The sequence below is a fragment of the Motacilla alba genome, chromosome 7 (assembly GCF_015832195.1).
Source record: "Motacilla alba alba isolate MOTALB_02 chromosome 7, Motacilla_alba_V1.0_pri, whole genome shotgun sequence".
In the NCBI taxonomy this organism is placed as follows: Eukaryota; Metazoa; Chordata; class Aves; order Passeriformes; family Motacillidae; genus Motacilla; species Motacilla alba.
In genome coordinates, this window is record NC_052022.1 from 1,669,669 (window position 1) to 1,682,683 (window position 13,015).

Consider the following 13,015-nt stretch of genomic DNA (forward strand, 5'->3'; position numbering starts at 1 on the left):
CGCAGACAAAATCCTTTGGCCAATGAGTAAAAGTCTGTTTGCAATTTTGAGGGGAACACTAAAAGATCCATCAGCTTAGTTTGAAAGGAAACCTGAAAGTAATATACATAATTTTTCTTCTTAGTCTAGGATACGGACTCTTCCTTTAGTTATCTATGTGGAATCACGGAATGGTTTGGATTGGAAGGGATTTAAAGGTCCCATTCCAGCCCTGCCATGGCAGGGACACTTCCCACTGTCCCAGGCTGCTCCAAGCCCTGTCCAGCCTGGCCTGGGACACTGCCAGGGATCCAGGGGCAGCCCCAGCTGCTCTGGGAATCCCAGCCCAGCCAGGAATTCCCAGTTCCCAATCTCCCATCCATCCCTGCCCTCCGGCAGTGGGAGCCATTCCCTGGCTCCTGTCCCTCCATCCCTTGTCCCCAGTCCCTCTCCAGCCTTTTACCCTCCTTTGGATGAGAACCCAGTGCTTTGTCTTCCTCAAAATGATCACCACTGAAACCCAAGTGGGTTTATTTTTCCCAGCCACCTCTTTAGAGGTCACAATTCGGTGACAAAGCCAACACTCGCTTCTCCAGAATTCTTCTATCCGTTAATTCATTGGAATGCGGCATCTCCATCCGCAAGGGCTCTTTCCGTCCGCGATACTTTTTGCCACAGAAGGAAACCACATTCCTTATAATACACCGCGTAACCCCAGAGAATTACAAGTAAACAAACACACAAACAAATTCGGCAGAGTCCAAGTTTGTGTTGATTGATTTCACAGCCGAGCGCCGCCGGGAGAGGCGAGCAGCGCCTCCGCCATGAGGCGATGGCCGCCCTCACGCCCGCCCTCAGGGCGCTGCCCCAGCGCCCTTTCCCCGCCTCTTCCCGGGATTTCCCCGTTTTCCCCACATTTGTGCCCGTCAGCCTCATCCGGGCTCGGCTGAGGGGCGGCCGGGGCAGCAGCTCCTCCCTCAGCCCACAGGGATACAGCCAGCACACCCCGGTTCCGCGGCGCTCCCCGGGGTGTGAGGGGGCCGGCCGGGCCCCGGTCCCTCCCTCCCCCGGGCCGGGAAACGAAAGCGAAAGGCGGCCCCGGGAGGGCTCCGGAGGTGTCTGAGGAGCCGCCGGCAGCTGCGGCAGCCCCGGCCGAGCCCCCAGCCCGTCCCGGCCGAGCCCCCTGCCCGTCCCGGCCGTGTCCGCCGGGAGCCGAGCGGTGAGGGAGCCCTCGGGTCCCTCGGAGGAGTCGCGGATAAACCGAGGGGAGCTATTGTTCATTTCTGCTTTCGCTTTCCTTTTGTTCCCGCAGGAAACTGTACAGAAGTCTGTGAATTTTGGCTGTTCGATTCAAACCAGAAAAGCATTCCGAGACCCAAAGCCTCAGTTTCAAGGCTCCGAGTGACGGCGGTGTCGGCTCAGAATCAAGGTGAGGGTTCCCAGGTGGGAGGGTCGGAAGTGCCCGCGTGGGTCGGGAATTTGGGCTGCTCCCGCTGGGATTTCAAGGTCAGACCTGTGGAGTATCCAGCCTAAACCTTCAGAGGATCCAACCTTGCCCTGGCAGCCGCAGATTGGCTTGGGAGCCTCGGCACCTTGGCACCTCCTCCTGGTCGGTGGCCTGGGAGCTTCCCCAAATTCCTTTTTGTCTGTGATCCACAAAATGCTGTGGCAATAGATTCCAAATTTTAAATTATCTGCTGTGTGAAAGCGTTTCCATTTGTGCTAAGCAGGTTTTGTAGAATCCTAGAATGGTTTGTGGTGGAGGGGACATTTAAATTCATGCAGTGCCACCCGTGCTAGGGGCAGGGACAACTTCCACTGTCCCAGGCTGCTCCAACCTGGCCTTGGACACTGCCAGGGATCCAGGGGCAGCCACAGCCTCTCTGGGAATGCTATACCAGCTCCTACCACCCTCCTAGCTGGAATTCCTTCCCAATATCCCACCCAAATCTCCTCTTTCCCAGTGGGAAGCCATTCCCTGTGTCCTGTCCCTCCAGGCCTTGTCCCCAGTCCCTCTGCAGCTCTCCTGGAGCCCCTTCAGGCCCTCTTCCCTTTTCTCCAGGCTCTTAGGCACAGAACACACAGGCTGTTCCCAGGTGTGTAACAGCACAGAAGTAGCCTAAAGGTAAATACAGAACTACCAGAACAGCAGAGTTTGATTTGTGCACTGCAGAATTCCTCACATCTGTCTCTGGCTTTTATTTCCTTGTAAGGAAGGAGGCTTTAGATATCCCGTATCTGTCACTTTTACATAGGAAATTATACACGTATGTTTAAAAACTCTTTCAGCCCAGCCCAGCTTCTGATATTCCTGATATTCTATTGCATAAAAAATCCCCAAACAACACACACAATGTTGTAATTTTTTTCCTGGTCCCTCAGGTTGCCATGGATTTTACAAGCCCCCCGTTATCTCTACATGACAATGGTTTTGTAAGTATTTCCTGGTGTGCTGCCTGGGAGTAAAATCTGTATTTGGCTTTTGTATCTGTGGCTGAAGGTCTGTGCTCCCACTGCTTCTGCTTGTCTCACCTTCTTCCACCCTTCAGTGCTTGGGACATTGCCCATTTCCACCTCCTGTTTCCATAGGGAGAATCCCATTCCCAGGGTTCTGCATCGCAGATCCTCCCAGAACCTTCTGTCCTGCCTCTCTTGCTCATCTTTGTGGAGGATTTCAGGGGAATTTCCCTTTTCCTGGGATTCAGCTCCAGCAGTGCACAATGGTTTGGATGGGACTTTCCCTGCTTTTTCTTGTATTTTCTTGGGTTTTTTTTTTCCTTCTTTCAGGATGGAAACTGTTGTGTGAAACCATTTTTTTTTTTTTTAGTAAAAAATCCTTTTTCTTATTATCTTCCAGCTGTTGGCACGTGCATTCTTTTTATTCCCTGCGCTCAGTCCCTGGAGTGAAGGAATATTTTTCCCACTGTAACTGAGACACGGATGGGTATTTCCCTGTTGCTTAATTTGAAACTGGAAGAAACACTTTGTATTTTATTATTTTCAGGAAATACCCAGCATTATCAAGAGAACTGACAAGATCATCTGATTCAGATCTTTTCCATGGATTATCTAATTTAGACCTTTTCTGTGCCTAAATTTCATGGTTCCCATTCAAGCTTTATGTAATCTTGAGTAAAAAGGAAGGGAATATTTCAGCAGATCTTTTTGGATTTATTTTATTTTTTTCTGCAGATTATTGCAGCCATAGAAACAGAACAGAACAGAGATTTTCTCTCTCTTTGGGCTTTGTGGTTTCCCTGCCCTTGTGAACTTGTGCCCTGCATTTCAATTCTGAAATGGTTCTTTTATCCCCTTCCTTGATATTACCTTTTATTGTCCAATCTCCCTGAGCTTGGAAGATCAAAATCCCATTTTCACTTTTATTTTTTTTTATTGACACCTCCTCCTGGAGGAGCTGCTGAGAAAGCACACAGCTAAACATTTGTGGGTTTGAGGGGCTTAGTTCTGTGTGGAAGAACATGGAGACAGCGTGGTTTATTATTTAGCTAAATATTAACCTGTGCATTTTAGCAGTTAGATAATTAGCAAATAATAATGGCTGGCCAGTAATTCACAATTTCACAGGTTTTTGTCCTGTCCAGCCATTAAAATAATTCAACAATTCGACCTTAAGTGAACCGTGTTTGAAATTTTTTTGGTTAAACTTTTTAATTTTTTAAAGCTTGTTTTAGAATTGTTTGGGGTGCCTCAGTTGTTGGCCAACAGAGGAGAAAAGCGATGTGTTCCTCTTCTGTCTGCAGAGTATGGTACCCCCTGCTCCACATGGGACTCCCCTGGAAGAGATGGAAAAACTTAAGGAGGAGCTGAGGAAGTGGAAGGCAAGTTCTGTAAAGCACGTGGAATCATGGAAATTTGCTAAAAGACAAAGATTGGTGCATCCTCCTAAAATCAGATCAAACCCCCCACATTTATATATATAACATCTTTAATTTGTTCTGTTCTTCCATGCTTCGTGCTGCTGTTGATCCCACTCTTGTAAGTTGAATATTTACCCAAAGTGTTAAAAAGTACAAATGGCTTACTCCAGATTTTGTTTGTTCCTCTAGAAATAAACCCTTAAAACATTTAAAATCTTCTTCTTTTTGCTCTCCAGACAAGAGTTGAAGAGGCTGAAGAGATAAAATCTGACCTTTTTCTCTCCAAATTAAGAGCTGATGCAGAGTGTGATAAAGCAGAGAAGAAGCTGGCAGAGCTGAAGGAGCAGGAGAAGCAGCGTAAGGACAGAATTGCCAGCTGTGAGGTGTGTGAGGAGGGGGCTGCTGGTGTCCGCAGGGCTGGGAAGGAGCTGTGGGGAAGGAAAATGGGAGGAACATTCCCAGTTTCACTGGCTTTACCAGTGTGCAGCTGTACTGGTCGAATGTTCCACCCGTTTTTAGCTGCGTTTTTCACTGGAAGGCAAAGAGACCGTGCAATAAACTGAATCTGTTTTGGGGTGAAACCTGACAAAGCCAGCCTTCCTCTCCCAAGGTTCAAAACCAACCTTCCTCTCCCAAGGTTCAAAACCGACCTTCCAAGGGACCAAACCAACCTTCCTCTCCCAAGGGAGCAAACCAACCTTCCTCTCCCAAGGTGCAAAACCAACCTTCCTCTCCCAAGGTGCAAAACCAACCTTCCTCTCCCAAGGTGCAAAACTGACCTTCCTCTCCCAAGGTGCAAAACTGACCTTCCAAAGGACAAAACCGACCTTCCAAGGATCGAAACTGACCTTCCTCTCCCAAGGTTCAAAACCGACCTCCCAAAGGACAAAACCAACCTTCCTCTTCCAAGGTTCAAAACCAACCTTCCTCTCCCAAGGGACCAAACCAACCTTCCTCTCCCAAGGTTCAAAACCGACCTTCCTCTCCCAAGGGACAAAACCGACCTTCCAAAGGACCAAACCAACCTTCCTCTCCCAAGGGACCAAACCAACCTTCCTCTCCCAGGGTTCAAAACCAACCTTCCTCTCCCAGGTTCAAAACCGACCTTCCTCTCCCAAGGTTCTCCCCTAGAGATGAGTTTCAGGTCTGGGTGAAGGGGATGAAGCCCAGTGGGGTGATGCCACTGCTCTGCCAGCTCCTGTTCTGTGAGAGGTCACAGCACCCAAAGGATCAGCATTCCTTAAGTGCCAGTGAGCTGGGCAAGAGCCAGGGCCTGGCTGAAGAGGGTTTTTCCTCCTAGAGCTGCTTGGTTCCAGAACCCCTTGGTTCATTCCCTCAGTATTCCACGTGCAGGAACAGCAGAAGGTTCCACAGGCTGCCAAGGAGGTGCTTCCAGTGAGCTTTGGTGACTCACTGATGAGAAATTACAGCTTCAAGCTATTACAATGTAATTAATAGCTTCAACACACTCAGGCTGGGGGAGATTTTCTGAAAGCTGATTTTGGTTTTTTAATCACAAAAGTTTGGATTTGTAGCCAGGAAAGGTCATTGTCACCATCTGGCTTTGGCCTTCAGCTGATGGGAGGTGCTCCAAGTGTCTGCAGTGGTTGCTGACTTCCCAGGAGCCACCTTGTGATTGTGGCTGGCTGGAGCTGAGAACATCTGCTCTGTTTCCTTCTCATCCTCTCACGTTCCCTGTCCAGGAAATCCTGGATTTGCTTACAGAGCTTTGTGTCCAAGCAGGATTCCTTGTTCTGGAGGAATTACGGAGCAGATGGGAGGAAGGAGAAGGACATGAAGAGGGAAGAGCAGCAGCATGGCAGAAACTGCTCAGATGTTGCTGAAATATATTTCTGCCTGTATTTAAGTGTTTAATTTTTCATTTCATCTTCTTGGCCTGTAGCAGGAGCTCTTGCTGCTGAAGCAAGAAAACACTGAGCTGAAAAAGGAGATTGAAAAGCTCAAAGAAGACCTGGAAGAACACAGTTCCCGGGATAATCCGGTAAAGGAGGTGGAATATCTGGAAATTGGTCTCTTAGGAGGGCAGATTTTTATTTTCAGAGAATGGTTTGGGTTGGAAGGGACCTTAAATCCCATCTCATTCCAACCCCAGGGTCACCTCCCACTGTCCCAGGCTGCTCCAAGCCCTGTCCCAGCTGGCCTTGGGCACTGCCAGGGATCCAGGGGCAGCCTCAGCTGCTCTGGGACACCTGAGCCTCCCTGCTGGATCTGTCCCTCTTAAAGGCTGCTGGGGCCACTTGTTCAGCATTTGAACCTCTACTAATTTCAACATAAAATAAAAATAAAATAAATAAAAAATAGAATTAAATAAAAAAATAAATAAACCTGAAAGTTTCTTGTTTCTCCTGGCAAGCCAGTTCGAAGCAGGCAGAGGATATGGAAATAAATCCAAGCGGTTCTGGAAGTGTGGGAGGAATGAAAACAAGCAGACATTGATTAAATGGAAGCCAGTGGAATCAGAAATATTCATCAGGTTGGTAATTTTCAAGTTTTCTTTTTCTTGTGTCAATTCTAAAGTTGGAGATTAAAAAGAAGGTGGCAGAAATGAAATTGAAGTTCACTCACCTGGAGGAGATGAAGGATGATGGGGCAGATGTGGATATGGACACCCACTGTGTCTTTGGGGTAGCCACAAAAACCCCCTTCAGACTCAACCAGAACCAGGCACTGCTGACTTTTGAAGATGAAGAAGGTAGGATGTGTATTTTCATTATAAAATGAATGTCTCTGATGTATTTCACCTGGTAGTGGTGTGGTTTTCCCCCAAGGGTATTTTGAAAGGGTTAGGAAAAAAGTCTTGTGTTAATATTTTATACAATAAGAGCATCTTCTGACAGCTTAAAAGTTTTAAGTTTTTAAGTGGGACTAGTTTTAAAACTAGTCCCACTTAAAAACTGTTTCTATATCTATAATTAATAATATATTTGCTATGTTTATTGTATATGGTTTTAATAAAATTGTTTGTTATTATTAACATTAATATAATATTTTGTCATTATATTATTTGGCCTGCTTGAAATCACAGAGATTGTATGGAAGTAGACATGGATGCTTGGGATCTGGTTTCCTAATTATTATTTATTTCTCCTCTACTGATGCAAAAGGAGATGTTTTTAAGAGACTGGGGAATAATTTGGGGTTTACAATGATCAAACAAAGCTTTTGGTATCTGATTTCCCTCAGTTGCCCAGAAGCTGACAAAGATGAGCAAGCACTGTGTGAACCTGGACAGCAGAACAGCAAATGTGACAGTGAAGCCTTTGGAACTTGACATGGGATTCCAGTTTGAGGTAAACAACTGAAGCATGCAACTCTCAAAATCTGAGTTCTTCAAAAGTTTTAGGTTCTTTTCTTTTTCCAGTTTCAGTCACAAAGTGCACAAAAATTTGATATTTTTAGCTCCATGTCACTGTCTCTGGAAAGAAGATCAACGTTTCAGACATACCTGAGCTTCCCATTCCTGAAGACTGGATGAGAGACAAACTTGAGCTGCATTTCTACAAAACTCAGCAGGCAGGAGGAGGAGGAGAAATAGAAAATGTGACCTACAACAAGGGGTCTGGGACAGCTGTCATCACATTCCTCAAACCCGGAGGTAGAGCCTGGAATATTTTCTTACCCAAATTCAGGCCCAGTTGTCCATCCTGGGTTCCATTGTGAGGTCCCCACTGAGTGCTGCAAACTCATCCCACGGGGAGCTCATGGATCCCCCAGAGATGGGGGGGAAATAAAGCAGTTTTTCATCACGTTCCAGCTGGATGGAATTCCATGATCAATTCCACATCCACTTCGAGCAGCTGCTTTAAGTTTATTTCAGAGCTTTGTGGGCATTTCATGATTTTGCTTTTTGTTTTGGAAGTGCCAAATAAGCTTTTTGCAGATTTTTGAAGAATCTACAAGTGTGCCATCCTACGTTAGTTTCTACATCCACAAAGATGATCCTGGTCTTTGAAATGTTTATAAAATACTGGTTAAATTATATTAAATAATTAACTGGTTTTTTTTTTTTTTCTTATTCTCTTACAGCAAGCTACAACTTTGTGGGATGTACTGAATACCCTTTCTGTGCAGAGGAAAGGCAGTTCATCCTTTCTGTCTCCCCACATTTTGATTTCCACTTGAGGAGGTTCCAGGTAAAAGAATCTACTCCAGGCTGATAGAGCAGATACGTGGGAAATAGGAGGGTGGGCAGAATTTTCACTCCTTTTGTGTGAGCTTCACAGCCAGTGTGGGTGTGAAATAGGCTGTTGAGTTCATGTGAAGCTGCAGTTTGTTTTTAAAGGATGTGCTTGTCTTTCCCTGATGGAATTATCTCAGCGCTCTCCACATGGCTGTGCTGGGCTCTTTGGGAAGGAGGTGAAGCACAAAGCTCTGCCAGGATCCCAGAGTCCCAGCAAATGCAACTTTGCTCATCCATTCCTTGATTTCACTCCTCCATTCAGCCCAAATCCTGACTCTGGCATCAGAGCTGCCTCATCACACTCTCCCTCCAGCTGTCTGCTGCTTGAGGAGTAGATGGTGATCAGGTCAGAACTGTGTGTGTAATTAAGCCTTTGTAATTAATGCATGGGCTGCAGGATGCCCAGCTGCTATGGGGCATGTCCTGGCAGGGATTTTATGGGGTGGGGCTGTCTGGAGCCATCAGAGCTCCCCAAATCCAGACTGTGGCTCATTAAGGACTGCAGGACACTCCAGTCAAGGTGTGGGCTCAGAATCATGGAACCACAGAATCTCCTGAGCTGGAAGGGACCCACAGGGTCATGGATCCAGCTCCTGGTCCTGCACACCCCAAAATCCCACCCTGGGCACCCCTGGGAGCAGTGTCCCAACCCTCCTGGAGCTCTGGCAGCCTTGGGACCGTGCCCATTCCCTGGGGAGCCTGGGCAGTGCCCAGCACCCTCTAGGGGAAGAGCCTTTCCCTGAAATCCAACCTAAATCTGCCCTGGCCCAGCTCCAGCTGTTGTTCCTCTGCTCCCAGAGGGCAGAGATGGGAGCTGTCCCTCAGGAGGAAGCTCCAGACTGGGATGAGTTTCCCCTCTCCTCCAGCAAACCAGGTGCCCTCAGCTGCTCCTCCAAGACCCTTCATTGCAGTGTGAATCCAGAATTCCAGACCCTTCATTGCAGTGTGAATCCAGAATTCCAGACCCTTCATTGCAGTGTGGATCCAGAATTCCAGACCCTTCACTGCAGTGTGAATCCAGACTTCCAGACCCTTCATTGCAGTGTGAATCCAGAATTCCAGACCCTTCATTGCAGTGTGGATCCAGAATTCCAGACCCTTCACTGCAGTGTGAATCCAGACTTCCAGACCCTTCATTGCAGTGTGAATCCAGAATTCCAGACCCTTCATTGCAGTGTGAATCCAGACTTCCAGACCCTTCACTGCAGTGTGAATCCAGACTTCCAGACCCTTCACTGCAGTGTGAATCCAGAATTCCTGCTCTTTCCAGAGAAATTTCCACTGTCTAAAATCTGAACCTCATCAGAGCTCCCAGCCACACCTGAGCAGGGAATTCATCTCCCATCTCCCCCAGTTCTTTGCGTGCATGGCTGCTGTATAATCCAGGTTTGTTCTTTCCTCCCCAGCCACACTGCAGGGTTTCCAAGAAAACCATTCTGCTGAGAGGAATCCCAGAGGTGGAGGAGGATGAAGAAAGTGTGCAGGACATGATTGAAATTCACTTCCAAAAGCCAAGCAATAGCGGGGGGGAGATAGAGAAAATCAAATACAACTCCAGAGGAGCAGCCTATGTTTGCTTTGAGGAGGATACTGGGAATGCCACCTCAGAAATCCCAGGGGACTCATGAAGTGCTGAGGTTTTGTTCCTGTAGGTACTGTGCTTTAATGCTCTGAAATTGATACTGCAGCAAAGGAGTCCTGCCTTCCTGCTTTGTCTCATGGCACTGGCTTTGCATAGGAAGTCAGCAAAACTCCCTGCAGATTAAAGGCACAGACCAAGCCTTGAGCAGCCCCTGAAACAGCTCAGGTTCTCTGCAAATTTGCATATTTTATACCTTGCAGATTTTAAAGATACTCCAGAGTGGGATGAGTGGATTATTTCTGACATTCTGGATACAAAAGCCATATTTAAGCCCAACCCAAGCCTCCTCCTAGTCCTGCTTTGTGAAGTGCCAGAGCTTCAGAAGGTGGCTCTGACACAACTGCAGTCCTGCTGAGGTTGCTGAGTGCTGAACTCAAACACCTGAAAGCATCCTGTAATTTCACCGTATCAAATTAGTGATAGAATGAAAACAGAAAATGGGGGCTGCAAAAACGAGAAATTGCATTTAAGAAGGGGCCTGGCATTTGCTTCCTTTAGCTGTTCATAGCCTGCTTTATTGTTTGATTTTAATATTTGTTTCTGCAATTAAAATTTTCATAATTTTTGCTCATGATTGTGGTTATTTTAAACTGTTTCAGCCAAGGATTGAGCTGGTGCTGTACCTGGTTTTGTAACAGTGTGGGGAACAGCCCTGAGGGATCTGGTGATCCCAGGCCTGGGAGGGTTTGGAGAGAGTGGTTTTCCAAGGAGGAATGGTTTTCCTTTTCTGCTGTTGTCCTTGGAAAACAAATCCTCCTCTGACTTTGCCATCCTTGGGGGCTGAAATGGTTTGACCCTAACAGTCTTTACTCCAAACATGAGCCTGACATTGGAAATTATTTTTGGGGTATTTGACATCTTGATGTGCAGGGAAAGGAGAGGGAATACCTCAGGGATTATTTATTCCAGACAAACTTTTAATTTGCAGTGGATAAAAGTTGAATGTGGAAAATTGAAAGGCTGCAAACGCCAGAGTTTATTTTGAATTTGCTGTCGAGTGAGATACATGTGACTGTAGCACCTCTCACTGTTCAGGGCATGCAAAGGCAGGGATTGGTTACCTGACCACTGTAAAAAATAATAATAACTTCAAACAGAGTAGTGCTGAAGAATTTACAGAAATTGTGCACTTTTGCACCCTCAAAAACTATGTAAGACCAGACACCTTAAAAAGAGAGGGGAAAAAACTTGAGAAAGGTAAAAAATGTCATGAATTTCAACTGTGTCTCACTGGTAAATACTGAGAAGTAAATCCTTAAAAAGGAAAAAGCTTAAAATTCTCATAAGGTGTGACTCATGAGCAGTGAGAAGCTGCAGGTTTCAGAGCCCAGGCAACAAATCAGATATTTACACTTTAAAGACAATGTCTGTAAATGTCTTGCCTTTGTCCCTGACGAATTATGGCTTGTGATGATTACCCTGTTAAATTTTAAAGCAGCAGTGGTGCTTTAAAGGCTGGAGACTGGTTTTAATGGTGAAAAATAAGAATAAAGCATCAGAGATGCATCTATAAATGTCAATATCCTTTTTTTCCTCCCTGCTGGGGTGACTTTCTCTCGGGCTGGGAGGTTTTTATTCCCAAATTACACACAGGGACATTACCCAGCTGCAGCTTTCACCCCAGCATCGGTGACCTGCCAAACACGGGGCTGTTTGGGGCCACGGCAGCTGTGCAGGCACAGCCTTTGGGGTGCCAGGGGTGTCCCTGGCCGTGTGGGACAGTGGGACGGAGTTCCTGCCTGGGAGGGTGGGCAGGCCCTGGCACAGGGTGCCCAGAGCAGCTGTGGCTGCCCAGGATGCCTGGAAGTGTTCCCTGTCCATGCGTGTCCCTGTCCATGCGTGTCTCTCTCCATGCGTGTCCCTGTCCATGCGTCTCTCTCTCCATGTGTCTCTCTCTCCATGCGTGTCCCTCTCCATGCGTGTCCCTGTCCATGTGTGTCCCTGTCCATGCATGTCCCTGTCCATGTGTATTTGTCTCCATGTGTGTCCCTCTCCATGCATGTCTCTGTCCATGTGTCTCTCTGTCCATGTGTGTCCCTGTCCATGCATGTCCCTGTCCCAGTGTGTGTTCCTCTCCATGCATGTCCCTCTCCATGCATGTCCCTGTCCATGTGTATCTCTCTCCATGCGTGTCCCTCTCCATGCATGTCCCAGTCCACACATGTCCCTCTCCACTCCTGTCCTTCTCTAGGTGTGTCCCTGTGTGTCCCTGTCCCTGCCTGTCCCTCTCCACACCTGTCCTTCTCCCTTGTGTCCCTGTCCCTGCATGTCTCTCTCCATGCATGTCCCACTCCATGTATGTCCCTCTCCATGCGTGTCCCAGTCCATGTCTGTCCCTCTCCATGTGTGTCCCTGTCCCTCCCCATGCATGTCCTTCCCCCTTGTGTCCCTGTCCCTGCGTGTCCTTGTCCATGTATTTGTCCCTGTCCCTGCGTGTCACTCTCCACATGTATCTCTCTCCATGCGTATCCCTTTCCATGCCTGTCCTTCTCCATGTGTGTCCCTGTCCACGTGTCCCTCTCCATGCATGTCCCTGTCCATGTGTGTCCCTCTCCATGCGTATCCCTCTCCATGCCTGTCCTCCATGTGTGTCCCTGTCCCTCTCTGTGAAAAATCTGTATTTTATGATTGGCTTTTTGCAAATATTAGGATGAATGTTGTATGTGTTATGTTAGAAAGTTATGCTGTATTAATTTTCTCAATTATATAATAGTTTTAGGTTATAACACAATGTTAAAATAGAAACTATGTATGTGGGATATTTTTTTTAAAGAAAGGAATGAGGTGCTCACACCAGATAGCAGCCACAGGATACCTCAGTCTTTCAGAGAAACAGGATTTATTGCTCCCTTATCAGAAGAAACCAACTTCTTCCCACTTCGCCCAGCCTTGAAGACACGTTAGGATTAAGAAGAAGAAGCTGACACTGACCAGACAGAATCCTTTGTTTGTATGGAATTGATGCATCATGGATGAGGTGTATGAATTTGCAACAGGCTGTTGCTTTTAAGGGTTAATCCTCTGTAAACGTGGGTCCTTTTTCGGGCTTATTTTGCCCAGTAAAGGCACCCGGACCGTCTGTAACTCTTTGTTCTTACTGTCCTAATCTCAATTGTTCAAATTTTTATTCCTCTAATCATATTGCTATTTTTATAACCATTTTATTACTATTAAACCTTTACAATTTTAAAAGCAAGTGACTGGCGTTTTTCGCGCTCTCCATGCACGCCCTTCTCCCTGTGTGTCCTTGCCCCTGTACATGTCCCTGTGCGTGTCCGTGTCCGTGTGTGTGTCCCTGTGCGTGTCCCTGTCCCT

The 13,015-nt window shown here is 47.0% G+C and overlaps 1 protein-coding gene across 3 annotated transcripts; it reads left to right on the plus strand.

The window, feature by feature from the left end:
* The first annotated feature begins 888 nt into the window (after positions 1-888).
* On the plus strand, positions 889-10,271 carry NMI (N-myc and STAT interactor). Of its 3 annotated transcripts, none has more exons than XM_038143431.1 (11): positions 889-1,198; positions 1,292-1,408; positions 2,362-2,412; positions 3,741-3,818; positions 4,094-4,240; positions 5,764-5,859; positions 6,396-6,570; positions 7,062-7,168; positions 7,278-7,473; positions 7,905-8,011; positions 9,465-10,271. In XM_038143431.1, the coding sequence occupies exons 3-11, from the start codon at positions 2,368-2,370 to the stop codon at positions 9,684-9,686; spliced, it is 1,173 nt and encodes a 390-aa protein (XP_037999359.1). In that variant the 5' UTR covers positions 889-1,198; positions 1,292-1,408; positions 2,362-2,367; the 3' UTR covers positions 9,687-10,271. The 3 variants fall into 3 exon arrangements, with proteins under 3 accessions (XP_037999359.1, XP_037999358.1, XP_037999360.1); XM_038143430.1 differs by having other exon boundaries at positions 891-1,198; positions 5,761-5,859; XM_038143432.1 differs by lacking the exons at positions 889-1,198; positions 1,292-1,408; positions 2,362-2,412; positions 3,741-3,818 and adding an exon at positions 3,827-3,975 and having other exon boundaries at positions 5,761-5,859.
* The last annotated feature ends 2,744 nt before the right edge of the window (positions 10,272-13,015 follow it).

Excerpts from the sequence above, each read along its gene's own strand:
- NMI (XM_038143430.1), top strand. The coding sequence starts at position 2,368 with ATGGATTTTACAAGCCCCCCGTTATCTCTACATGACAATGGTTTT. Across the intron at positions 3,819-4,093 it reads AGGAGCTGAGGAAGTGGAAG|ACAAGAGTTGAAGAGGCTGA; the intron begins GCAAGTTCTGTA and ends TTTGCTCTCCAG. Across the intron at positions 5,860-6,395 it reads ACAGTTCCCGGGATAATCCG|TTGGAGATTAAAAAGAAGGT; the intron begins GTAAAGGAGGTG and ends TCAATTCTAAAG.